Here is a 27,201-nt window from a genome sequence, read left to right on the forward strand (position 1 = left end):
TACTTTTTTTTTTGAGTTATACAAAATAATCATCAGGTATCAAAAAAGAAAAAGAAACATATGGTTCAGCCCGACAAAATGGTTAGCCTTAAAAAAAGTTCCGGCCGGGCCGGGCCGGGTCGGACTCGGTAGGATCCTTAAGAAATCAGAATCAGGGACCAAAAAGGGTATATTGTTTGGCACGAAAAAATGGTTAGCTTTAAAACGATAAGAATCTTTTAGAAATAGATATATATATATATATATATATATAAATTTATTTAAAATTTGAAAAAATATCATACTATATATTGTTTTTTTTATTGATACGATAAATATAGTGAACCATGTGTAGTAATTTTTTTTAATTTAACATGTCGTAGCGATATGACATGCTGGAACGATGACAACAGTTAAACAATCGGTATATTATAGCCATGAGTTTGTCACATAATGGAAAGTTAGTTAGACTGCATATGTCCATAGAGCATAACGTTTCGGTTACAAATGTTGTAGTTGAGAATTAACGAGAATACAAATAAGTAGTATAGTATAAATTTTATTAATTAATATAAATTTGTAATTACATAATCATAACTAAAATAAAAAAAAATTAAAATAATAATTAAAAAAAATTAAAATTAAAAGATTAAAAATTAAGTTCGCAAATTCATAATAAAAAAAAAAGTCACTTTATCTAATCTGAATATTTCCTTCAGTTTTCTTTAACTCATTTGAATATGATAATTTGGATTATTTGTGAAATTTATTTTCATTCATTCATTTGATCATTGAAGTTAAAAAATAAATAAAAATAACTTTTTAAAAATATTTTAACGCCATCCGACGGCTATTTTTTCATTAAATTTTAGATTTGTAATATTTAAGTATTTTTTTTTATAAAAAATTCAATATTAAAATAAATAATTTATTGTATCATACGATTAAACTTGTTCATATCCATGAATGATATACATTGTTCAGCACGACAAAATGGTTTGGGGAAAAATATGGAATAAATTTATTTAAATCATAAAAATATCATGCTATCTATAGTCGTTCTTTTCTATACAGATAAAAAATAATACCTCATCAAAATATATGGTCAATGGTAATCTTTTATTATCAATTCTTGTGTATAAATTTTATACTGTTTTATAATTTTTCTATAAGAAAGAAAGAAGAAATACTACTCTTATATGTCCTATTAATACTACAGAAAAAAACTGAATTTTATTATAAATTTTATTTTTAAAAATGATTATCTAATAAGCATATATTTAATATAAAAAAATGACATTCCTATAATCAATATTGATAGGAACCAAAAATGAAAAATGTGTAAATAATTAAGGAATTAAACATTTTTTATTGTTAATCACATGAATTATTACAAAAAACATTAAAAACGTATAAATTTTGATATAAATATATTAGTAAATTAATAAAACTCAATCAATAACATATAGGGAAAACAGTTTCTTTCTTTCTTTCTTTCTTTCTTTCTTTCTTTCTTTCTTTCTTTCTTTCTTTCTTTCTTTCTTTCTTTCTTTCTTTCTTTCTTTCTTTCTTTCTTTCTTTCTTTCTTTCTTTCTTTTCTTTCTTTCTTTCTTTCTTTCTTTCTTTCTTTCTTTCTTTCTTTCTTTCTTTCTTTCTTTCTTTCTTTCTTTCTTTCTTTCTTTCTTATATTCTCTTTCTTAAAATTGGTTATGGCCATTATATAGATAAAAAACAAGCCTCTGTTTTTGAATTTCATATAATAAAGAATCTTCTATTGTTTTCCACCAAAAATCAAGTATATTATACATTAAATAATATTTACTGTATCTTGACTAAAAAATATTAATTACTATTTCTATATAGTGTTGTAAAAAGTCCAGATCACCCGACTTAGAACTCAGAGTCTCTAATCGTTAGTAGAATAAGTCGACCAACTCAAGTCGTTAACTCGAGTCTATAAAATTGAGTCGACTGGAGGACGAATAGTTCTATAAACTTGGACTAGAGTATGATATGAATAGTTCTATGATATTAAGTTGACTAGAGGACGAATAGTTCTACGAACTTGAGTCGACTAGATGACGAATAGTTCTACGAACTTGAGTCGACTAGAGGACGAATAGTTCTACGAACTTGAGTCGACTAGAGGACGAATAGTTCTACGAACTTGAGTCGACTAGAGGACGAATAGTTCTACGAACTTGAGTCGACTAGAGGACGAATATTTATACGAACTTGAGTCGACTAGAGGACGAATAGTTCTACAAACTTGAGTCGACTAGAGGACGATGTATGAACTTGAGTCGACTACTGAATTAGAATTTCTGTATAAAATACCCAATTTGGATTATATTCCATATTTTTATTATAGAATTTAAAAAGAATTGCAATAGGGTAACCGAAAAATATTCGCTTTTGAAACCGGTCCGGGTTTGATACCGGTAGATGACCAAAAAAAATTAACATTTATGCCATTAAAAGCCTCCTTAAATTTTAATACTTTTAAGTTTTATACAAAAAAAAAACTATAATGTTTTATTTCCTATAGTCGACATTTTAAATTATTTTTGAAAACTGTAGGTATTTATAATGCATATTTTTTAAATATAAACTTTTTTAAAATTAAAATTATGTAAAAAGATTATGATTTTAGAATTAATTATTATAATATAAACATATTTTAATAATTTTTATGTATACTTATTAGAGACCTGCAGAGGTACTTTTGTACGGTCCGGCGGATTATTTTTTTCAAAAATTATTTTCAACCCGGCCCGGGTTTTTTGACCCGGATTTTTTAAAATATATTTTATTTATTTTTGATTTTAGCTAACAATGGCTATTTAAAATATTCGGTTTTTAAATATACGACCCGACCCGACCCGACCCGGGCCGGGCTTAGGGCCGGGCCTGCAGGTCTCTGATATTTATTTTATATAAATTAGTAGCGAGCTACCGCTATCGCTTTTTTGCCGCTACTGAAAAATGTAACGCGCAACTTTAACAACATATTATCCGCATTGAAGATAATTTTGGTACAGATATTGTATCGACAATGTATCGAAAGAGTAATTTTTCCCGGAAAATGATGATAATATGGAATTTACCTTTTCCCGAACGCGTAAAATATATTAATCTCCCGATAAAAAAAAAAATTCAACACAGGTTATAAATTTCTTTGTTAAGATTGTGCCAATATGTTTTATCATCAAACAAGACTAGTTCAACCAGGAATTTGGTTCTTTATCAAATCTCTAAGAATAAAAAAATAAAAATTGGAAATCTAGCTTATATCACCTATAAAATATTTAAACTAAATTTGAAATAAATACTAATAGATGCTTAGAAAAGTGAACACTTGTATTTAAATAGTAAATATTTCCTCCATTTTTAGGGATTATTGAATACATATGTTCTTCCCCAGCATCTACTAATAATGATTTTCGATATTACACTTTTAAAGTTTTCTAGGAGATATCAAGCCAGATTCCCCAATTCTTTTTTTTAAAGCGGTTTAGAAATGTGCAGCCCGATCCTTTGAAAGTGGTATCTATAATAGTGTTTGAGTGCTAACTGAGTTTATGTGAAAGGTTCATTTTCCGGTCCAATCCAAACTATTTCCTCCATTTTTAGGGATCATTGAATACATATGTTCTTCCCAATACATCTCTACTAATAATAATTTTCGATATTACATTTTTAAAGTTTTCTAGGAGATATCAAGCGAGATTCCCCAATTCTTTTTCTTAAAGCGGTTTAGAAATGTGCAGCCCGACCCTTTGAAAGCTGTATCTATAATAGTTTTTGAGTGCTAACTGAGTTTATGTGAAAGGTTCATTTTCCAGACCAATCCAAACAAAGATATCATTCAAGAATCATCAAAGTCATCTATCTTAATGATAGATATTTTTATAAATTATTATCAGGATGTTAAATATGCTCAAAAATTTATCAAAACATGCTAAAAAAAAATTAATATTTCGATCTTGGTGTTCAAGAGATAAAAATGTTAAGTGGGGGTTGTGGATTGGGTGGCACGTGACTATCTACTTCTCCCCAGAATAAATTTTATTCTAAGTTATTACTATTATAATTTTAGGCTGACCCTAGCCAGATCAAAAAATGCCACTTACTTTAGAGATGGTTTTTTTTTGAAAAATTTAATTAATACTAGTTTAAAAAAATGATTTAGATATTTAAAAAAAACAGTTTTTTTTAGTTTTTTTTAAATGTTTTTTTTTTTCGTTTACCATAATTAGGTGAATTATTAAACAAACAAATACTTCTTGATGACACGGTTTTTTTGAAGAAATAAAAAACAAATTTTTTTGTTTCAACCTCTTTTTACATATCATAAATTTATTTATTTTTTTAAAAAAAAAACTAAAAAAAGGGCGACTCCTGTGTAAATATTGTTTTTTATAATAAATTTAATTTACAGGGTTTGTGTGTTTTTTTTTAAAAAAACATAAAAAACACATTTTTATTATTTGAGAATAAGTGGTATATATAATGTGTTATGTTTTACAAATTTAAATCAATCAAACAATCGTTAAAAATTTTATTTCCCATAATCGTGGCTTCGTTGTTGATAGCATATTTAATTAGTTTTGATCACATTCATTCACATTTGAGAAGAATTAAGCTGGACACCTCCAACAAAACTGGATTACATGCTAAGAGTCATCACGACTCTTCCTTCTCATTTTCGAATTATATTCCTTCCCTCGGTGCCTTGCTTACAAAAAAACCAGGTTTTCTTTTAAAAAAAACACAACAAAAAACAACAAAAAACAACAAAACGGTCAAAAATATAATAATTTTTTAATATATAATAGAGATAAATGATTTTTTTTAAACAGGAATTAAGGGATTCTCATGTCTATACTCTTTGTATTTTTTAAAAAAAAGTGGTTTTGGTTACCCTAAAATCTTGATTGGAGGTTTTTTCCGGGTTTAGCTATTGTATTTGACACGACATCTAGGGTTTTACTTCCGGTTCTGACCAATGACATATAATAATGATAATAATACTTAGACTGACAATGCATTCATTAATAACGCATTTGAATGCGTCGTTGAATGCAAATCAGCTGGGTCCGCCATTTTGGTAACCCATATAGTAATTATTCTCATCATAAGAACTACTTATCTCGATGTTCAGGCAATTCTTTTAATAAAGTTTGCGTCAGACATAGGAATGAATTGGCCTCACGTTTAATAATTTTTAAATAATGATATGGGTAATCAAAATGGCGCGCACAGCTGTTTTCATTGATGCACATTTTTAATGAATGGCATCGTCAGTCCAGGTATTATTATATGTCATTGGTTCTGACACTATGTTGAAAGGCGATCAAAATATTTTTTTTACAAAAACATTTCTAAAATGATATGACACAAAAGTTTTTCAAAACATTTTATATAAATTATTTAGCACTTTTGTGGCAACTGGTTATGGAATCCATCTTCTTGGAAATCTTAAAAAAAAATAATAGATTTCCGGTGTTTATAGTTTCCTTTTTAAACCATAGGGTTTCCAGGTTGTATTTCCGGCTCCCATGATTGGATATGTCATGATAAAGAAAATGTTTCTTTAGTTGACATTATCGAATTGGTTAGAAATAAAGATGTCGCGAGCTTCAGTGACATGCTTACATAGTCTCTAGAGTATATATAAAATCTCCCGACCCTCCCCCCAGGTAGGCCCGGTTGCTAATAGACACCCAAGAAAGATAATGGTTATTATGCTGCTGCTTTTAAAATTGTTAAATATTCCAATCAGAATCCCTTCGACCCGCGCCAAATTCTAAGAACCGGAACTAGAGTTTTTTTTTCAAAATTTCTGAAACCGGAAACAGAATGGTCCGGGTAGCAAACACTGATTACAATCTTATAAAAAAATATAATATTTATTCATCGGAGTTTCGATCTATACTCTAAATACATATATTTTTTTCTTTTAAAAAGGAATGGTGGATGAACAAATGTTTTCTAGAAAATTTTTTGGCGCGGAATAAAAATTATTAAAGAACCAAACTAAAACTAATCAAATGATTTTTAAACATTGGGAACAGGGGTCCGCTAAGCAGCGTTTATTTTTTGAGCGGGAGTGCTAAAATAAATTAACCTATTGCAGACATCTAATCTAATTCTATTCTCTATTGGTTAAAAAAACTCTTAATGGATGTCAATCTTATAGGGAACATGTTATCCTAATCATTATATATTTGCGTGAATAGTTATGCCGTTTTGTCCAGGGTTCAGGACCGGGATCAGAAATCGAAGAGTTGTTTAGTTGGGCATTTTGAGACCGCAGACCAAACAGAGACCAATTTATGGGGCATTCCATTGAAACCTGGATAATATGAACCCGGGGCGGGTTCGGACCTTTTTTTTTTAGAAAATCGCTTTTTAGAATAACTTCCCTGATATCAAAATTTCCGCTAAATAGAGTTTAAAATTTCTAAACCTGAATTCGGCATTGCATTCTTTATTTTCGTATTTTTTTGTAATTAATTTCTATTCCTTCAAAAGTTCATATTTTTAATTTTATTGGTTTTCCTAAAACTCCAGTGTATATCAGCGTACCGTTAAATAGACCGTGCTCTAAATTTATCTTCGTAAAGAAACTCATTTGAGCTCTAGAAATTTTTTGACCTTTCCCGAGGAGTAAGAACTGTTGTAGCAGTTAGAAAAAAGAAGAAATAAATTTAATATAATATACTAAATGTCAGTCATTCTGACATGAACAATTAATTTTCCTTGGGGAGGGAGGTGTGATGTAGGGATTACGGGATGACATGGTGGGAGAACAAAGAGATCAAGACTGCACGAAATATATTGGATGACTTGGACTGATCTTGAAGATTTCACAATGTAATTTGGAGAATTATTGTTTACTTGTTTTCATATGAATGTTAATTTTTATATTATCAATTTGTGATATTATTAAATAAAGAATTTGAAGGGAATTTTATAGTTAAAGGGTTTTTACTTTCAGATTGAGTATTGACAGGGTTGAGGGTGAGGGTGGTTATTTTTTTACTATTTTTTTTACAAGAACCACTAAATTATTTCTCTTAAAATGTTTTTTTTATTTTAAAAAAAATCTATCTTTTCATTTAATTTTCTTTCTTTTCTTTCTTTGTCTTATTTTCTAATTTATTTTAATCTACCCAAAAATCACAAGAATCTCGTATACTATGCTGGATCCTAACTAACCCCAGAAATTTACCAAAAAAAACTATATACATCAAACAAACGTGGGGTCCCAGGTGCGACAGGACCTTATACATGAGCACGATCGAAGATCCCGATTTTCCGACCATAGGAGTTTACGATGACCTCGCCAAGGCGGAGAGTAAACGCCTGAACGCGCGCAAGGTCAAAAACGCGTGGATATTTATCCGCGACAATTATCCCGATTTTGACTTTTATTACAAAGTGGACGACGACACCTATGTGATAGTCGAAAATCTGAGACAGTTCCTCGACACCAAAAATCCCGATTCCAGCGAATTCTACGGTCACCGATTTGTCATCCAACGGGAATACAAAATCAAATATGCCAGCGGAGGGAGCGGCTATATCCTGACCAATAAGTGCCTCTTTTTGCTATACGGCGAATTAACGAATTCTTCGTCCCGCGAAACCTGCATCCCGGACGGGGCCGGGGAAGACTGGAAAATAGCCCGCTGCCTCAATAGAGTGGGTTGCGAGATAGTCGATACGCGCGATGACGAAGGAAAAGAGCGGTTCATGGTATTCCCTCCGGGTTACCACATAAAAGGAGTTTACACTGAATGGTACGGTCGCTTTGATGTAGACAAAAGTTTGAAAGGTGTCAATTGCTGCTCCAAGTACCCCATTAGCTTTCATTACATAGAGGGAGATGATATATTAGGAATGGACTATTTATTGTATAAAGTTCGTATTCATTAAATGCGAGTGTCGAAATAAAAATTATGATTGTAAATAAACATAAAATCTCATTTTGGCTAAATAATAAAGTAAAATTTGTCTTCTATTTTCTTTTCTTTTCTTTTCTTTTCTTTTCTTTTTTTTTCTTTTCTTTTCTTTTCTTTTTCTTTTCTTTTCTTTTCTTTTCTTTTCTTTTCTTTTCTTTTCTTTTCTTTTCTTTTCTTTTCTTTTCTTTTCTTTTCTTTTCTTTTCTTTTCTTTTCTTTTCTTTTCTTTTCTTTTCTTTTCTTTTCTTTTCTTTTCTTTTCTTTTCTTTTCTTTTCTTTTCTTTTCTTTTCTTTTCAGAGATTTTAAAATAAAAGAAATTTTTAACTGGCTACAATAGATTTAAAAAATTCCAAATTTTTTTGACTTCATTTTTCAGCTCCACGATTCTCCATATCAATTTTTTTTTTATTAGTTGAAACTGTGGTTAAGTCCAGGAGCGGAAATGAAGCTAGACCGGGCTTGAAATGATGATCTTTACAGATCTTTGAAATTTATATGAGGCTTTTATTTCTAAATTCTGTATTCCGATTCAATACGATTAAACAACTTGCTATTATTATTTAATAAAAAATAAATAAATAAATAAAATAAAATAATTCCCAAATCTCCCCAACTGTGTATGAACGAGCAATAATGGGCAAGATGAATCTAAAAATTTATGTGAAAAATATTAGGCAGAACCAGATTTGAATTCATAAAATGATTACTATCTCCAAACGAACGGGAAAACTGTATTAATCCTATTCGCGTCATCTAAGAAACAATTTCAATATATTTCATTATAAATTTGTTTTTTATAATTCTTAAAATTTACTAAAAATTTCAAACTGCAAAAATTACTTTACTATTTTTTTATTATTATTTAATGAGCCAGGGTCTTCACTTGACTTTTCATTTTGCCCGAGGATCAAAGGATGCTCAGAATCGGAGTTATTTTTTTAAACGGTTCTTCAAAAAAGTTGACAGGTGTCATCAAAAGTTTTTCCCTAGTAACGCCGCTTGTTTTAAAATTATGACAATATAGAATCTTTTTGGAATAAACATATCCGATTTTTGAATATCTCGGCTAAGTATATGACACTCCAAAACTGTATCGATTTAAGGGTTCTAAATTTTTTTATGCAATATAATTACTATTTTTTACACTTTAAGAGGCGTCTCGTTGATTCTATGACCCAAACACAATAATCAGATTATAACTGCCGTTTTTATTTTTCTACCAATAGTTTATTTATTCCAACAGGAAACAGTGTTCTTAAGACCCCAAGGCCCCCATTTTTTTCAAAGATTTATTAGAAAATAGTTTCCCCAGATCAAAGGGTACCCTGGATCTTTATTTTAAAAATGATAGAATCAGCTCAAATGACGATTTTTATTCATATTCATATAAATTTATTTATCTTTATATGTTTTTAATACGGGTCTCATTTTGAAATACATTTTCCCTTATAAGATATTTTATTATTATTGTAATAATTCCTTATAATTGTAATATATCTATCGAAGGATTTAAGGGAGAATTACTAAAAGCTACATGGCAAATTACCGAGCTTATTATATGGCTTTATTCACTAGAGATTTCAACAATTTACACTAAAAATTTACTAAATCATTCGTGAATTTATATAAATTTTTAATATGCAAAAAAAAAATTGAAAGTAAATTAAAGTTCATCATATAATAATATATTTCTAAAACTAAATATTTAAATATTTCTAAATATTAAATTACAATCGTCGAAAACTAGATTAAGAATATTCAAAACGAAAATAATTATATAACAAAATAATTCTGGTTCATATATTCAAATTACCGCTTAATTATAAAAAATGGAATAACATATAAATATAACAATTATTTCCCCTAATTTTTAAAATATTCGAAAAAATTTAATTAAAAAATTTTGTAGGCAATTAAAATCAAAAAATTAACCAAATAGACTTGTTTGAAAATCTAACAGTAGTATCTCTTATCGAAGCATATGATAGCGGTTGATATGCCGCAGATAGGTATTGATATCTGCATGAAAGTTTATAAGTGGGTGGGGGGGGGGTGGCAGGAGGTTCTAAACCACTGATGCCAAGTTCCCTCAATAAGATTATACCCTAAACCCAAACAATAACATTTTTAAAAATTAGCAAAAAATGGTTTCTGTTCATTTTACACCTCATTATTTTTTTTAAACATTCTAAGAAGATGTCTAGGTATCTTTGTGATATAAAAATGACAGAACATCTTAATTTATAGTACCAAATTTTTAGTCATATAATTATCATAATTTGGCAAATATATATTAAAAATATTAAGTGTTGGCAGTGGCGTAGCTAGAAATTTTCCTTAGAGGGGGTCCATACATATAAAAGCCTGGGGGGGGGGGGGTGGCTTCGCCTATCTTACAAATAATAACCATATCTTCGATAATATATAATAAAAATATTTTTAAATGCATCAATAATATATTATTATAATTTAGTAGATTATTCTTAATGACTTTATATTAATACTATCCAGAATAATTTCAATAGTAAAATAATATCCCTCCACAAACATCAAAACCAGACAAATATAAATATTAATGGTATTTATTTGATATAAAGTCACTTTTAAGTCTTTTGAACGTATAATCTAAAAAAAATTTTTGCTCTGGGAGGGGTCCAAACCCGAAAACCAACCCCGTAGCTTCACCACTGAGTGTTGGGTAATAGATAATAATTAGATATACTATCGAAAAATTTAAAAATTAGCCTTTAATTATTTATTTTTATATTAATATGTTTCAAATTTTTTGATTATCTAATTATCCCTATGAATTTTTAAATTTGTTTAATCATATATATTTTTGAATCACATTCACATTAACGTAAACTTTAAAACATATGACGATAAATATTGCCAATCATCTCATTTTCTGATAACTTCCACTTTAAAGCACGATTAAATTTTTTTACATATAAAATTATAATGGTTCGCAATCGTATACGGAGTTTTAAGCGAATAGTCAGTTATCAGTCTATCAAAGAAGCTGCCATATATAAACGCGATAATAACACGAGCGTTAATTCGGCCGCTAACAAATTTCAAGTATCTAAGACAACTTTGAAGAGATATCTTAGTAAATGGACACAGCAGAGGGAAGCAGGTATTGATGATTTTCCGGAGTGTAATTACGCTAGCAAGAAAATATTCAACGACAAACAGGAGTCTGTTTTACGGGATCATATATTGAAATGTTCAGAATTACAGAGTGCATTGAGTGCAAAACAAGTCATTCACTTTTTTTTTTAAAGAAAATATTTTTAATAATTTATATAATTATTTATTAACCTAGAAGATTATCGAAACAAAATTTTAATTATATATTCGTTATCTTGGTTAGTTAAAGAAAACTGTATTTTAACTTTAAATATAGATAAGGATATTAGCTTATGAAATAACTCAAAAGTTTTCCTTAAAATGCCCCGATTCTTGGGTTAACAACAAAATGGCTGGGGAGGATTGGTTCTTTGGATTCAAAAAAAGAAATCCAGAAATAGCCACTTTGACATTACCAAAAAGTATATTTCTCATCCCAAATATAAATGTAACTGAATATTTCTTTGAAATTTATATAATGTATTATCATTATCATACATATATCCCTCCTTTTTGACCTTCACCATCATTTCTTTTAAAAAATAAATATTCTAAAATGACCCAACTAAAATTTTAGCTAAAATAATATTATATAAAAATGCTACATCTAACTCTTGAACAATGATGGAATACCCCCCTTCCCCCAATTAAGCTTATTGATTACATTTTGAGGATATTCTCATGCCAAACAATGTACCTACATTTTATTCAATACCTAAGCCTATTATAATTGTTATTAACAACATGATGCTCCTAGACTTTAATACCTTTATTTTAGGTGTTTTATCTCACATATTCTTAAACATGGGCTTATTTGATATTCATACTTTACTAATTAATCCCTTCTCCCCACCCTCAAATATTATAATGAAGTTTAAATGTGTTCCCACATATTATTCTGGGTCCTGCTAAATTAAACAAGCCCAAAGCCAGAAAAACATTAGATGAAAGTGAGATGGTGGTGTTCAAAAGTTTTTTAGGGAGCCAAAAGTATATTTTTGTAGTTATTTTTTTTTATAAGTAATATTAGAAATAAATTTGGAGACCAAGTTTGAAAGACAATTTTTTTTGGTGGGCTCAGTCAACACCCCCATTTCTATAGCAGCTGATGGGTAAATGGATGGATGAATCCTACCTTATAAATGGGACTCTCAAATACATATTTTTAAAAATTATAGCTTTCATTATTTGATACACTAAATTTCTATCTAATACAATTTAGCTTTTAGAAAATATTTATATTATTTTGTTGCAAATATTATTTAGATGATATTTTTTTGTAATAATGTCACATTTATCTTTTAAAATTAAAGAAATTATTCAGTACACTATTTTAATATTGGGTAAAATATGTCAGTATAGTCTGCTTATAATCCAAATCACTTGATTTAGACAGTGTCATTAATGCAGTTATATAGTTCTGATTAATGGAGGATTTTGTTTGGGATTTTATTACTTGATTCAATTCAAAGTATTTGTACAAAAAATCTTATTCTAAAAAATATTCTGAGGATTCTCTTTATTTTCTAACTGAATTATTTCTTATTCTATAAGATTTGAGGTGCAATAGTGTTGTTAAACGGCTCTTTTTGAGCCGATTATTAAAAGACGGCTATCTCAAGTCAGAAAAAGATTGCCTAAACCTAGAGCTTTTGCTTAGATGTCTAAACCTTTGTGCCATATATGAGTAAAATCTTCAGACTTGCGTAATATTTTTTTTGGATAAAATATTGAGTTAGCCTTTTTTTAGAAAACAAATTGGTTCGAATCGAACCGTTTAACAACAGTAGAGTTAAAATAAAAAATTTAAAAATATGTAAATATATTTTCGTGCACTTTTGTAAGCTTTGCCCTGTTTTGGAGTTATATATATTTTATTTATAGCCTATTAAATGACGTTTATGACAAGTGTCAACCTGAATTATATTATTATTGAATTTCCACTATAAAAGATTTTTTTCAAAAAAATGTAATTTTGCCTATTTTCATTTAAAAAACATTGAAAACGTTTTTAAATGAATATGACAATTGAGACCCTTAATTTACATCATTTAACGAATTTGCGCATAAACAGATTTAGAATCATTTTTACTACTATTTTCAGTAATAAACACTGGAAAGGTTTTAGAATGACTGATATGACAATTGTCACCACTTGTGAATTACATTTTTATTGAATTTACACTAAAACAGATTTAAAATATTCATTTTAACATATTTTCATTGATAAATACGTGAAAAGTTCTAAAATTAGTAATATGACAATTGTCACCATTCTGAATTACACTATTATTGAATTTATACTAAAACTTTTTAAATATTCATTTTTTTACCTATTTTCATTAATAAACACTGGAAAAGTTTTATAATGGTTGATATGACAACTGTCCCTTTGCGAATTACATTATTATTGAATTTACACTAAAACAGATTTAAATGATTGATTTTTTTTAAACCTATTTTCATTAATCACTGGAAAAGTTTTAAAATGACTATTATGACAAGAGTCACCCTTTTGTGCTACGTTTTCATTGAATTTACACTTATTTAAACAGATTTAGAATATTAATTTTTTTTTATTTTCATTATTAAACACTGCAAAAGTTTCGAAATGATGATTATGACAATTCTCTCATCTTTCAAAATGTAAAATTAGAATGAGAGAAATCTTTATTTTATAATATTTTAGTAAATTACTTTTTATTTTATTTCTTTTTAAGGTCATATAAAATACAAATCATGATTAAAATATATCGCGTAGATATGTTAGCGGCAAAACTTTAAGGTCAATTTTTGAGCGCGTTTTCTTTAAATTTCAAAATCCGCTTAGCCAATCAAAATAGGCGAGTGTTTAGCCTTAGCCAGGCAAAATAGGTTTAAATGGAACTTTAACCAAAATGAATCGGGTTCGGCTTAGCCACAAAAAATCGTGTATTACCCAACTATGGTCATCACACAACATTTCGAAAAAAGGTACAACACATGTAAATTAGTTCAGTACTTTTCTTAGATCCGGTTAGGATTTCTAGAAATTTTAGGAGTGAGATCTTATTTCATGTTGCATCTGATATTCAGCACCTTCACCAGAGAAAATTCCCTTTCTTGGTGTAATTAGATCGAAATGATTACTTATTTTATGTTAGGAAATTAAAAATTTTTTTTTTGAATTTTAGCATACAAATAAGAGTACCGAGAATGGAAAGAGCAAGAACGAACGAAAGAAAAGAAGGAGAGAAAGGAAACCAATATGTGGATTTTTACGGCTAATTTTTACGTGTAACTTTCGAGACATCTTTATTTATTATTAATTTTTGAGGTGGATTATTTATTTTCTTTAATTTTTTATAAAAATGTTAGGTTACTATTTCATATATATAATCTATTTGGGGGTGATAATAAATTAAATATGATTGGTTCGAATACCGGATGGTATAGCATTCAATTAATAATTCGCGTTACGAAACATAGAACCGTTTTTGCTGTAGCGAATATCCGTTATAAATAAATGCCACTGGGTATCCGTGACTATTCTTGAATCTGCGCCATAGCTTCGAGTCAGTTAGAATTCTTGTTAGCCTGCCATTCATTATTTTAAGACGTTGTCATCTGTCTAGTGCTTCTTAAACGAACTCAATACTTCACCCAAAAAAATACTGCGCATGCCTGAAGATTTTGTTAATAGAAGGAACAGTCGAGGCTAAGGCAATATTTATCTGGCTAAAATTTGAGTTAGCCCTTTTCGTTTAATGACACTTACATCTGTCAATAAAAAACAATGATTTTGTTATATTAAATAACGAAATTATATCTTATTATAATAGTCAGGGATCCAATCACATGAGATTCAGATGCTTTAAGCAAACAACGGTTACACCGGTTTAATTATTTTCGGGTTCGGATTGAATCAATCCCTGATAATAGATCTGATTCCAGGGCGGGTTTACTAGAGCCGTCTGGGGAATCATTTCATTTATTAGTGAAGTCGAAGGTCATAAGACGGGGCCGGATACTTTGAAAATCGGGTTTGTCCTCGGTTTCGACCGAAAAACGACATGATACAAAAAATCGGGTATGACCGGTTTAAAATATCAGTCCAGTCGCTTCCGGTCCCAACCGTTTAAAAACAGCGAGGGAAAAAAATTATCAGGACATCATTTATTATCCTTTTTTATAACCTTTCAAATTATATAGAAAAATCTACTTTTTAAAAAATAAAACAAACATCGGAATGATGGCAAATGTTCCAGATATGGACCAAGATAAAATTTTATTTTTTTTTCCGCTGATTATCAATATAATTTAAAAGTTGTTGAGCATTTTTATCCTCCAGGAAGAGCTTTAACCATTTAAAAAGATTTTTTTTAAAAAAAACATATATTTCCCTACACTTTTTTAATAAAATATTGGGAAGCCCTCATAAGTTTGTTTATAGCCTGAAATTTAAAAAAAAATAAATAAGATACTAAATCCTATGCTATATACCTACTGTAAGATCAACCATTCCTGTCATCATGAAATGTAAACTAAATTCTGCGCACCTATGGTAAACCAGAAAAATTATTGAGCATATCAAGAATCAAGACCATCTCATGCTTAAATGGTAGTGTTTACGATTATAACCAAGATAACATTACATAAAACTTCAAAGATTCTAGCTCATAGCCTGGCAGAAAGCCAAACCTCGATGCTTACCTGATATTATTTTAGCTAAAATCTAATCGAACCAAATCGGGGTTTCTAACAGCACTATAGCGTCGCTCTTGAATCCCACGAATGTTCTAATGAATGGGTTATCAAATTAAAATTAAAAAAAATTGACCAAATTTTTATAAAATATTGATATTGTTGGGGTTATTTTTAGATCAGTATTCCCTGAACACAATCAATGCCTTGGAATCTAATAAATTCAGTTCCTAAATCTTCTAGCAAAAAAAAAACGATGTCATTGAATATCCCAAAACAAAATTCCTAATTTGATATTAGAAGAAACGAGACACTTTGCCTACAGAACCGTGACATCCTAAAGCAAGATCGTTACCGATTCTACAAAACGAACGAGAGTATGAATGGCTAAAAGCCGTTGATCTAACAATGGATTTGTTTTATCAACATACGATACTAAGTGTTGCTAACGTCAATCTTTTAGCCTAAAAAAAATTGACGCCTAAAGTTGACATCGCTAACTCGAAGACTGGTGCGAATTTCTTTTTGAATACCAACTCTACTAAGCCGTTTTGGTGCTGGGTAAAGGTTAGTCATTTAATAACGCTACAAAAAAACAAGAGTCATTTTATAAAAACTGGGGGGGGGGGGAATTGAATATGTATAAAAGCATATTTCAGATTTAAATTAATTTAGAGTAAAGCTCATTTTGTCACCCCCTCCCCTACATTCCCCTTTAATCCCATATGGCCCGACAATTTTTCAAGTATCGGGTTTGATGAGCCCCAATATTTTCTTTTGCTGTTAGTATCCTTTCTACAGTGCCATAAAGATGTTGATGAACACGTGGCTAGAGACAGATCTTTTTCTGACATATTATCAAGGAATTTTTACAAACGTATCCTAAATAGGATTTTTTTAGGGTTAATTTTCAAACTTTGAAATAACAGGATGGAAACCCGTCGATCACCCCCCCCCCCCTTCTCCTCCTGACCTTTGCCTATTTCGTTTGAATTAAACTTTATAGGAGTGGGGGATATCTTCAACGCACAGAGCCCGAGAACGCATTTCCTTCATTTTCCATTCCTGAATACTGAGTCATAAAAAAGGACTTGTTGTTTAATATGATCATGTAATTATACAATTTTTTTTTAACCTAGCTAGGTTTAATGAAAACTTTTAAAAGGGTATGACCTAAAAGATTTTCCCAGAAAACTGCATTGTTTTTAAAATTAATTTTATATATACACATTTTTTTTTAAAGAAAAATTACAGTTTTAAATACCTATCAAATGTTCTGATGCCAATAACATTGAACGGATATTCCTTCCGGTCACGAGCGAAATCTCCGAGGCTTTACTGAATGTTAGCTCGGTTTAAATTAAAGCAGACCGTTTTTTTAAAACAGACCCGAATTGGAGCTGTTTAACCACACTAATTTCGAACCTTTCTCTCTCCAAATTTTGATAAGGATTTTAACATTTTTTTCTATAGATTTAAATATAAATCACTATTTTTTTTTTTTTTAAATAAATAAAATTTGTTCTATTTTTATTTATGATTTGTATAATGTATAATATTGTGTATTGTAATTGGCAAAAAAAAAGAAGTAAACAAAATAAACTATTATATATTCAATTAAAATTTGATATGAAATTTATTAATTTTTTCTACACAAAGGCAAGAAAAGAGAGATGATAAACAAAAGCAAATTTTTTTCGAACTAAAACAATGATTTTTGATATCGAAAAGTTTATTTATTCTTTATTTTCATAATCTTATTCTTATTAGCAAATAAAAGGTAAGAAAGATAATAAAAATATTATTTTTTTTTCGAACGATAACAATAATTTTTGATATTAAAATATTTTATTTATTCTAATATATTTTTATGTTTCTAATACAAAATTTAAAAGATTTAATAAATAACACGTTTTTTGGTGTAAAATAAATGTTTATAATAAACTAATATTGAAATTAAATCACCCCCTCCTAAACAACATTTTAAAAAAGAAGGATTGAAATAGTATCGCGATTAATCGAATACAAAATTTATGTATCGGCCTCCCCCATATTCGAGCACCGAGTCAGAAGATGAAGCTGCCGCGATAGAATCCTCTTCGGTTAAGAGAACCAGGAAGAAAGGACTTCTATACGAATTCGTTAAGGATTTAGGGGAAAAATACGATATAAAGAACCACGGCGGCTATAAGTGGACTTTGACGCGCGAAACTAGAACGGAAGAAGGCAGAAAAAGGTACTTCAAATGTAGTTACCTACGCGGCGGGAAATGCCCGGCTAGAATTTACTCGCTCTACGAACACGACGCGGCTAATATTAAATTGTATGAGTGCAATGAACACACGCACGATAGAACCGTGAGCGGAATTCATCCGGATATCAAAAATAGGATCAGCGAACTGTATCGTGGCGGAGTTAAGAAACCCGCCTTGATCATGAAAAAAATGGGCGACGCTCCCGTTGTCACGATATCCCAACTTAATAATTACATTAATACGCTGAAGAAAAAGAAATCCGCCCATAACGACATGTCGCTCCGACCCGTTGAGCCCGAGGATCGCGATGAATGCGTGAGCGGTAAAAATTTATTGAGAATATATTAGTAAATTGTAAAAAGGAATTCGATGGTTGTTTTAATATTTTATAACGTCTTAGCGGGAAAAGAAAACCTGAGAAATTGAATAGGAACAATAAAATAATTTTTTATAAAAAGATACCTCGGTAGTTCAGAGGCCGAGATTTTTAACTTCCGTTAGAAGCACAAAAGGTGACGGGTTTGATTCCCAATTTCGGACATTTTTCCTTTCTTCTTCATCCTCTTGGAAGAGACTTAAGTTTTTTTTGCTTTTTTCTACGTTTGAAAAAAACAGTTTTATTTGTTTTTTATGTTTTTTATTATTTACATACCTAATTATTCAGTATTCTTTTGGGAGGGCTTGAACTGCCACTCTAAAGGAAGGGGATGCCAGCGTTTCCTGTTCCGCCCCCGCCATTTTTTTTCACAATATACCCTAAATTGGCTTCAATAAAAATTGCTAGAATATAATTTAGAAGAATCATTTGTTTGGCATTATCGTATCCTGATAATTGCTATTTAATGCCAAGAAATATTTATCTAAAAATGGCCGCCTCATTTTTTATTTTTAAAAAGACAAATAAATGAAACCCCCCAAACTTTTAAATAAATGGAGTTGGTCGAGGATAAGTGATTGACATGGATCCGGGACATCGAAGTAAAATTATTCGTTCACCAAATTTAAACTTATCATTACATTTGGTTCTTGTTTATTTCGCAATAAGATGGGGATGGATTTGTTAGAGCTTCCGCTGCAAAAAAGTTCCATTGGAGTTTTCGTCGTAGCATTTTACATCATAAAGTGAAGTTTTGAAACGATACTTTTATATGAGGGTTGGAAATTTCTATATTTGTTTTGATTCAGAGACTTCTAACCATGGGGTAGGATGGGGGTAACACCCAAGATTTTCATTTAAATTGGAGGTGGTAGATGGTTAGGAAGACACTATCGTCATCTGATGGGGGGGGGGTGGTAGTTTTTGAACTCTTTTAGACCTAAATTTGTGTTTAGCAAGATAATTAAAACATTTCTTATCACTGTCTTACACCATTTTGATCAATCCATATATATATAATACAATGTTGACAGAAATTTGATTAAATAAGAAGGAATAATTACGGTGGTCAAATTATTATTGCCAAAAGGCACAAGTTTAACCAAAAACAATTGGTTTCCATGACACCCTAGCGTAAAAAGGAATTTCATTAAAAAATGATTATTTTATTTTATATCACATATGAATCGCCATTGTTTGTTTATAAAATAAATTTTCTCTTCAAATTTTTTCCTTTCTAAAAATTTGATGCCTATAAGTAAAATTCCCGAAAGATGATGCGGAGAACGCATTGTTCAAACGCATCGTAGGGACTCCTAAGGGCGTTTACGTGGATGGAGTCCCGCCTCAGTTTAAGCATAAAATCCAAGGCCTATTCTACGTGGAAAATGGCGAATTGAAGTGTCGAAAGAAGAAACTTCCGGTGTTGATTTTATCACGCCCGGATTCGCTCTTAACGATTCATCACGACCAAAATGGTCACCCTGGGCGCGATGCCACTCTCCGATCCCTACAGCGATTTTACGCGCGCAATTGCCCTAGAAAACAATCCGGAAATATATCAATAATTGCAAAATTTGCCATAAAAAGGCCGCCATCTTACTCCGCAAAGTCCCTGGCGGAGAATCTATCGAGGCCAAAGGTTAGGACTTGAAATTATCGCTTTAAAAAAACATTTTAGCATAATAAATAACATTCTCTTAACCCCCCCCCCCCCTTCCCCACCCCCTCTCACATAGGGCTGAGAGATTATATTTTTTTTACAAGGTCTTTAGATATAACAGAGATAAGAACTTGATTTTTAGCTTCTTGTTCTGGATTTTTTTTTTAGGTTCTACTGCGATTCTGATTGTCCAATTCTCCAATTTCTACTTTTTATAGGTTTCATTTTTCACTTTCAATCCTCTGAGACCTCAGTGTCTATTTCAAATTTCGCTGTAATTATTGTGAGATGTAGGGCTTATTTCTAACCTCCCACCAATCTTTACAACAAAATTCCCCTAGGTTAAAGGTATCGTTTTTTTTAAGATAACCTATTTCAATATCAGCATTTTTAAAATAATATTTTAATGGTTTCCTTAGTTTGTGATTTCCTATCTAGGCTTCCATATTTATTTTCCAGGTCTAATGGGGGGTAAACATCCAATTTATATAGGGTGAATTCCATATCAAATCAACCAAGGTTTCAACCCGACCCCCATCAATTTTTCTTAAATTTTGTATACTGGTAGTATATACTATAACTAAGAAAAAAAATGAAATTTTACCTTCCAACACTGTTTACCCGCTAAGATATAGCCATTTAAAACGCGGAAAAATGGTGCATATTTGACAAAATGCACCTCATTTCAAATATCTCGAGAAATAATTAAGTTAGAAAAATAATTTAAATTTTATTTTGTAGCTTAATAAAAGTTCTTTAAAACGACATAAAAATAAATACGATAGACATTTGATTAATATCGAAAACCGGAAATGGCCATAGAAAAAAAAAGGTATTTTTTTTTCAAATTTTTTTTTCTGTAGATAGATATCACACTGCTTTATATTTGTGCAAAATCCTAGACTGGGATTAATATGGGTTTAGGAGTTATCACTCTTTATATGCCTAAAATTGAACAAATTTAACATTAATATCATCATATTTTAATTTAAAGAATAATTATGAAGTAACGTTAATTTAAAAATTATGTCTAAATGACAGGCCCTTACTTTTTTTTATCTTTATCAAAATTTTTGAGAAGTGGCTGAAATAATGAGCTTTGTTTAACACTTTAGTTAAATTTTGTCTCGAAATTACTTGACAAAATAATTCTAAACATATTTATACTTTATTTGCCTCAAATTGCATTACATATAATACAATCAAAAATTTATAATTAAAATATATCGTATATTATAATCATCCAAGGAATTTTAATAAATTATGACTTTTGTTTTCGTCTAGGGGAATAAAAGCTAGGAACTTTGTGTTCCAGAAATTCTTTTTGCTCTCAAAAATCTGCTTTCAAGATGACTTTCTATGTTCATATATTCATTATTGCTCACAAATATATAATTTACCCCATAGATATTATTTCTTGCATAGTTAAATAAATCTATTGTTGTCAATATGTGATGTTCATATGGACGTTGCAAGCTTGCTCGAGCTGCTAACCGTTTAGTAACGGCCCCCAAAATGTCGCATGGACTTTTACCTTGTGCGGTTTCAAAAAATGTCACTCAGCCTTTATCCCAAAATCATTTTCATGATTGTAGAGATTAATGAAATCTTTTATATTGGTTACTGCTCCATCAGAAAAATAATAAATTTTAGCCACTCTATTAAATCCTTCCTTCAAGAATACGATCAATTTTTAAAATAAATAAAATGCACATGCGTTGTGCTTTAAACAATCTGATATAACCACTAAATTTACATGTTTAATTACGTTGTTCTCACGGTAATAAATTATAAAAGAGTTGATAGTGGCTTGATTATTGGTCTGATTAAATCCTTGTGCATGGTTCTGCACTACAAATGCATAGTTTTCTGAAATGTCTGCAATAACTAAGAATTCGCCAACATTTAAATTGAATTTTAAAAAGTTTCGAATTAATGATTATCGTGAAGCTATAATAAATGAGGAATTAAATTGTATAATTATTCAATTAAATAATCTACAAATTCATCAGCGGATTTTGTGTCGAGGGTAGTTCGATCAACTGCTATCCATTGTTTGAATGTTTTATAATCTATAGAATTCTCGTCAAATAATATATTAAGCCTTTCTTTTAATTTTGAATATATGGGGGAAAATTTATTGTTGAAATTTCAATTTTGGTAGATTATTTTATGCTAAATAAAATATTTAAAATTATTTTGTCGAGTAATTTTAATTTCGAGATAAAATTTAACCAAAGTTTTAAACAGCTCATTATCCCAGCCACCTCTCAAAATTTTTTTATAAAGATAAAAAAAGTAAGGGCCTGTCACTTAGACATAATTTTTAAATTATTTCATAACTATTCATTAAATTAAAATATGATGATATTAATGTTAAATTTGTTCAATTTTAGCCATATAAAGAGTGGTAACTCCTAAACCCATGTTCATCACAGTCTAGGATTTTGTACAAATATAAAGCAGTGTGAAATCTATCTACAGAAAAAAATTTATTTCCGGTTTTACACATCCGGTTTTCGATATTAATAAAATGTCCATCATATTTTAAAAAACTTTTATTAAGCTACAAAATAAAATTTAAATTATTTTTCTAACTTAATTATTTCTCGAGATATTTGAAAATAAATGAGGTGCATTTTGTCAAAAATGTACCATTTTTCCGCGCTTTAAACGGCCATATCTTAGCGGGTAAACAGTGTTGGAAGCTAAAATTTCATTTTTTCCTAGTTATAGTATATACTAGCAGTATACAAAATTTAAGAAAAATTGATGGGGGTCGGGTTGAAAATCGACTTTTTTTGTTGATTTAATATGGAATTCACCATAGCTAAAATAGCTGGGAACCTTTTATTCCAAGCAAGGATTATAATAACACTAACCATGTAGAGCAAGAATGCCATATTTTAGCCAGCATACTATACCAGAACAATGCACTAACTTTTGGGGAAAAGTAATTGGAACTGCGTAGACATGCTGAAGTGGGATGCTTGTCACTTTACATAGTCCAGTTTTGGTTAAAATATTGAAAAATTGCGCTTTGCCTTCGGATATTTTGATCAATAAATTTGTAAGACATCTGTTAAATAAACAATGGCAAATCACAGCACACATAACTCGTTTCTAGGGGGGGGGGATTTAAAAATCATCTACATTGTTTCGCGCAGGGTTTCGAACCGTTTAGTATAACGGTTCGGTTCGTTCCGGTTTTTAGTTTAAAATTTTATAAAGGTTTTGTTCCATTTCGGTTTTTTAAAAAAAAATCATATCGGTTCGGTTCGGTTTATAATTTATAACGGTTCTTTTCGGTTTGTTCCGGTTTTTATAAATTTAATTTTAAAAAAAAATTAATCATTAACCATGTATATATTAATTTTAGAGAAAAATCTTTTTAGTTTATAATTTCTTATTTAATTTATCCATGATAATCTAATAGATATTTTTATTAAATTTAGGAAATATAAATTAGACAAATTAGAAACATGCGTAAATACAATAATGAATAAAATAATATGTATACTATACTATTTAGGTTTAAAAAGAGAATTCGAACGGATAACTAAAATATTTTTAATATTTCAGGATTTAATTTAGTTCTCTGGGCAGAGAGTATAAACTTAAGGCTTGAAAATGCTCTTTCTACGGAGACCTGCGTAACTGAAACTGCTAGCACAGTTATAGCTAACTTATAAAGTTCTGGCATACTATTCTTTACATTTTCCCAATAATTCAAAAGATTAGTATCTTTTTCTAATCTCTCTATATTATCAAATGAACGAATTATATATTCTATTTCTATACATTTATTATACTTTTCGATGCCCTGAGAATTATTCTTATTAAGACTTTCATGCGACTTTAATAAATCTTCAAAATCATCATCTAAATTATCCTTCGAATACGAACACGTAGGCATAGTATTTAGAATTTCAATATTCTGATTATTTAGATTTTGTATCAAGTTACAAGTTTTACAAAGATGTTTTCTGGCGATCTCTCTTTCTTCAAAAGTTAAAAATACATTATATCTAGGGTCGAGATAAATAGCAGAGCAAAAAACTTCATTTTTGAAATTTATTTCTCGTGCTTTCATCGTAGAAACTAAAAGTCTGGCAAATGGAGTGTCTACTTTACTCGTTTGCATGAGACATTTGATCCACGCAGCATAAAAATCGCCCATTGTCAATTGTTCACTTTGTAAATATTTTGTCAAAACATAAGTTGGATATAAAGCTTTTAATATGTCACTAATTATTTTCCATTCATTCTCTGATAAACATTTTTCGCGATCGCTTTGGAGCGATATTTCTTGGCAAAAGCTTTTTAACTCTAGTAATCTCTCCAACATTAAATAGATAGAGTTCCATCTTGTGCAACAATCTATTAGTGGTTTTTTCAAATTTAATTTTGAGAGAATAGCCATTGTTGTCTGATTTCTTATTTTTTTGCAGATGTTTCTTGCTTTATTTATAATGACAATTTCATTTGAATTTTTAATGCAATCATTAATTGCTAATTGAAATGTATGTGAAGCACATCTAATACCTATTAATATGGATCTGGCATTTGGTGCAAGATTAATATTTTCAATATTAAAAAGTTCTTTATTTTCATCATGAATTATATCATTATTATTTAAATCGTCATTATCTATATCATTATTATTTAAATCATCATTAATTAAATAATCGTTAAGGTCATCATCTTCTTCATCGTGTAGTATTAATAGCTTAATTAACTTAATCATATTTGCTGCATTATCGGTGGTTATTGTGTAAATCTGCTCAATTTTTATTTCATATTCTTTTAGAACATCTAGAATAATTTTTTTAAGATATTCTGATGTGTGTCGTTCTTTAATCACTTTCATGCATAGAGTCCTTAATTTTATTTTTCCGTTATTTATAAATTGAATATTGATCCCCAATATGGACCTATCATATCTAGTTGCTATATCTAATTTTAACGAATTAAGTTTTTGATATACTTCAGGAAAATTAAAATTTTAAATTTAGGTTAATAATTTAAAATTAATTATTTTTAAAACCGTTTTGAACCGGTTTAAACCGGTTCAAAATATTTATAACGGTTCGGTTCGCTCTTTTAATATTTTCTTCATAACGGTTCGGCTAAGGTTACGGTTCAGAAAATCATAACGGTTCATTCCGGTTTTGCGGTTCGGTTCGAACCCCTGGTTTCGCGTGTTGCAGAACTTTTATTGTTTCCTAACAATCCACCGGATTCTCGGAATGTTCCCGAAAATTACGATAATCGCTGGAGAAGCGAAAAGTTTAAAAAAAAAACTAGGCCATATGTCTGTTTCCTCGAATCCTGAAAAATTTATATTTATCGCGGATTTAGGATCTCCTAAGAACATTCTCTTTTTCACGAGAATTTTTCTTTTTTTACAGTCGCGATTTCTCACTCTACTTCTAACCCTCTGGGAGCTCAGAACTAATGATATTTGGACCAAATTCTTCCCTAACATCTCCCGCACTCCGTTCACGTAGAGACACTTATAACCCATCGCGTCCCAGCGTTGCCAAATTATATTTACGAAATTTCGGAATTATGTTCTATTCTATCCAATTCGTCCCAAGAAAATGTCAATATGGATGGGGGGGGGGTGGATTATTCGTCGTAAAATAATGTAACGTGAACCTTGGACAAACTCTAAAAAGGAATATAAACATATGGACCATTACTATCAAAATCTTGCAAATTTAAACGGCAAATTTCGTAACTGAACATATGGGCTACGAGCCGGGGTATCAAGGGTTTGTGTGTTATTCGATATGAGGAAATCGTAATGTTTAACTTCCCTCTAACTGTATTTGAGGATATGTTTGATGCAGCAATGACATATAATAATGGCTAGATTGACGATGCATTCATTAATGATGCATTTGAATGCGTCGTTGAATGCAAATCAGCTGGGCCCGCCATTTTGGTAAACCCCTACTGTAGTAATTATTTTTATGTTTAACTTGCTTCCTCATTATCTAGATGATCAGACAATTCTTCAATAAAGTTCGCGTCAGACATGGGAATTAATTGGCCTCTCGTTTGAAATTTTTAGTAAATGATACGGGTAACCAAAATGACCCCCCCCCCCAGCTGTTTTTCATTGATGTGCACTTTTGATGAAAGCATCGTCAGTCTAGGTATTATTATATGGCATTGGTTTGATGATAACCCCCTTTTTAATTCTGTTCATATCCTGCAAACCTAGAGGTGCGAGTTAATTTTTTTTCCCCGTTTTCTCCAAGTACCCCCCCCCCCCCCAAGCTGAGGTGATAAATTTAGCCTAAAATGGAGTCATCGAGGAGTCGTTTACCAAAGTATTATTAGCGACGAAAGTGGCAGCGTTGATATGAACATTCCGCCACTATTCTGAAAAGACGATCAACTAATACGGAAATCGGCCCACGCGGAATTATAACGCCCTCCCGCTATATTTTTTTTGACGCAAACGAAACTGGGCTTTTTATTTCATTCACTGAAATCTGGTTATCGGTCCTCTAGTGTTTTACAATATTGCGTGCTTGAAGTTAATGCTTAATCAAAATTTGGGTATTTTTTTGTAGATATGGACATACATCTTTTATCATCAGAATTGTTTGGCTTCTTTATGAAAGACTATTTTAAAATGGGTTTTGGAATATTCAATATTTTTAAATCGCTGATGCTGAAGTCTTTATTTCTTCAACATCACGTGATATCGATCATCTAACAAAAAGAATTATAATTTAAAATGTACCATGTTGCCGTCAATTTTTGCCTTAAAAGAATTTTTTTTTTTTGTAATGAAATAATCTCGGACATAATATTTAAATGAATTATTGTTTATTATATTTTGAAGTATAATATTTTTTGGAAAAAAAAACATAAAATCAAATTAAAATTATATCAAATGCAACCACCATTTCTAGTTACGGATACAAAACTGTCGATACTTTTAGTAACTTTGATCAATTTGTGAATAGTGATTTTTCTAAAATAACAGAAAATAAAATGTTTGCTTAGGTCTTGAACAGCTATTACTTAATATAAGTTTAACTTCATTTATTAGCACTTGAGGATAGTGACTTACGTGTTTGATTTTATAAATATAATTTACAAAATAGATAGGGCCATGGAATA

General features: G+C 30.0%; 2 protein-coding genes across 2 annotated transcripts; one reads left to right on the forward strand and one right to left on the reverse strand.

Annotated features, from left to right (window-relative positions):
• The first annotated feature begins 989 nt into the window (after nt 1-989).
• Nucleotides 990-7,923, forward strand: LOC135928141 (glycoprotein-N-acetylgalactosamine 3-beta-galactosyltransferase 1-like). The gene is made up of 2 exons (XM_065464505.1): nt 990-1,090; nt 7,172-7,923. The coding sequence occupies exons 1-2, from the start codon at nt 1,081-1,083 to the stop codon at nt 7,921-7,923; spliced, it is 762 nt and encodes a 253-aa protein (XP_065320577.1). The 5' UTR covers nt 990-1,080.
• A 15,694-nt stretch (nt 7,924-23,617) lies between these two features.
• LOC135928147 (zinc finger BED domain-containing protein 4-like) lies at nt 23,618-24,928 on the reverse strand. The gene has a single exon (XM_065464512.1). It carries the CDS (start codon nt 24,926-24,928, stop codon nt 23,618-23,620), a length of 1,311 nt encoding a protein of 436 aa, XP_065320584.1.
• Between the last annotated feature and the right edge of the window lie 2,273 nt (nt 24,929-27,201).

The sequence above is a fragment of the Gordionus sp. m RMFG-2023 genome, chromosome 4 (genome assembly GCF_954871325.1).
Source record: "Gordionus sp. m RMFG-2023 chromosome 4, tfGorSpeb1-WG-v2, whole genome shotgun sequence".
In the NCBI taxonomy this organism is placed as follows: domain Eukaryota; kingdom Metazoa; phylum Nematomorpha; class Gordioida; order Chordodea; family Parachordodidae; genus Gordionus; species Gordionus sp. m RMFG-2023.

What these genes read in the sequence shown, in the direction of transcription:
- LOC135928147 (XM_065464512.1), bottom strand. Translation starts at nt 24,928, where the DNA reads ATGAAAGTGATTAAAGAACGACACACATCAGAATATCTTAAAAAAATT.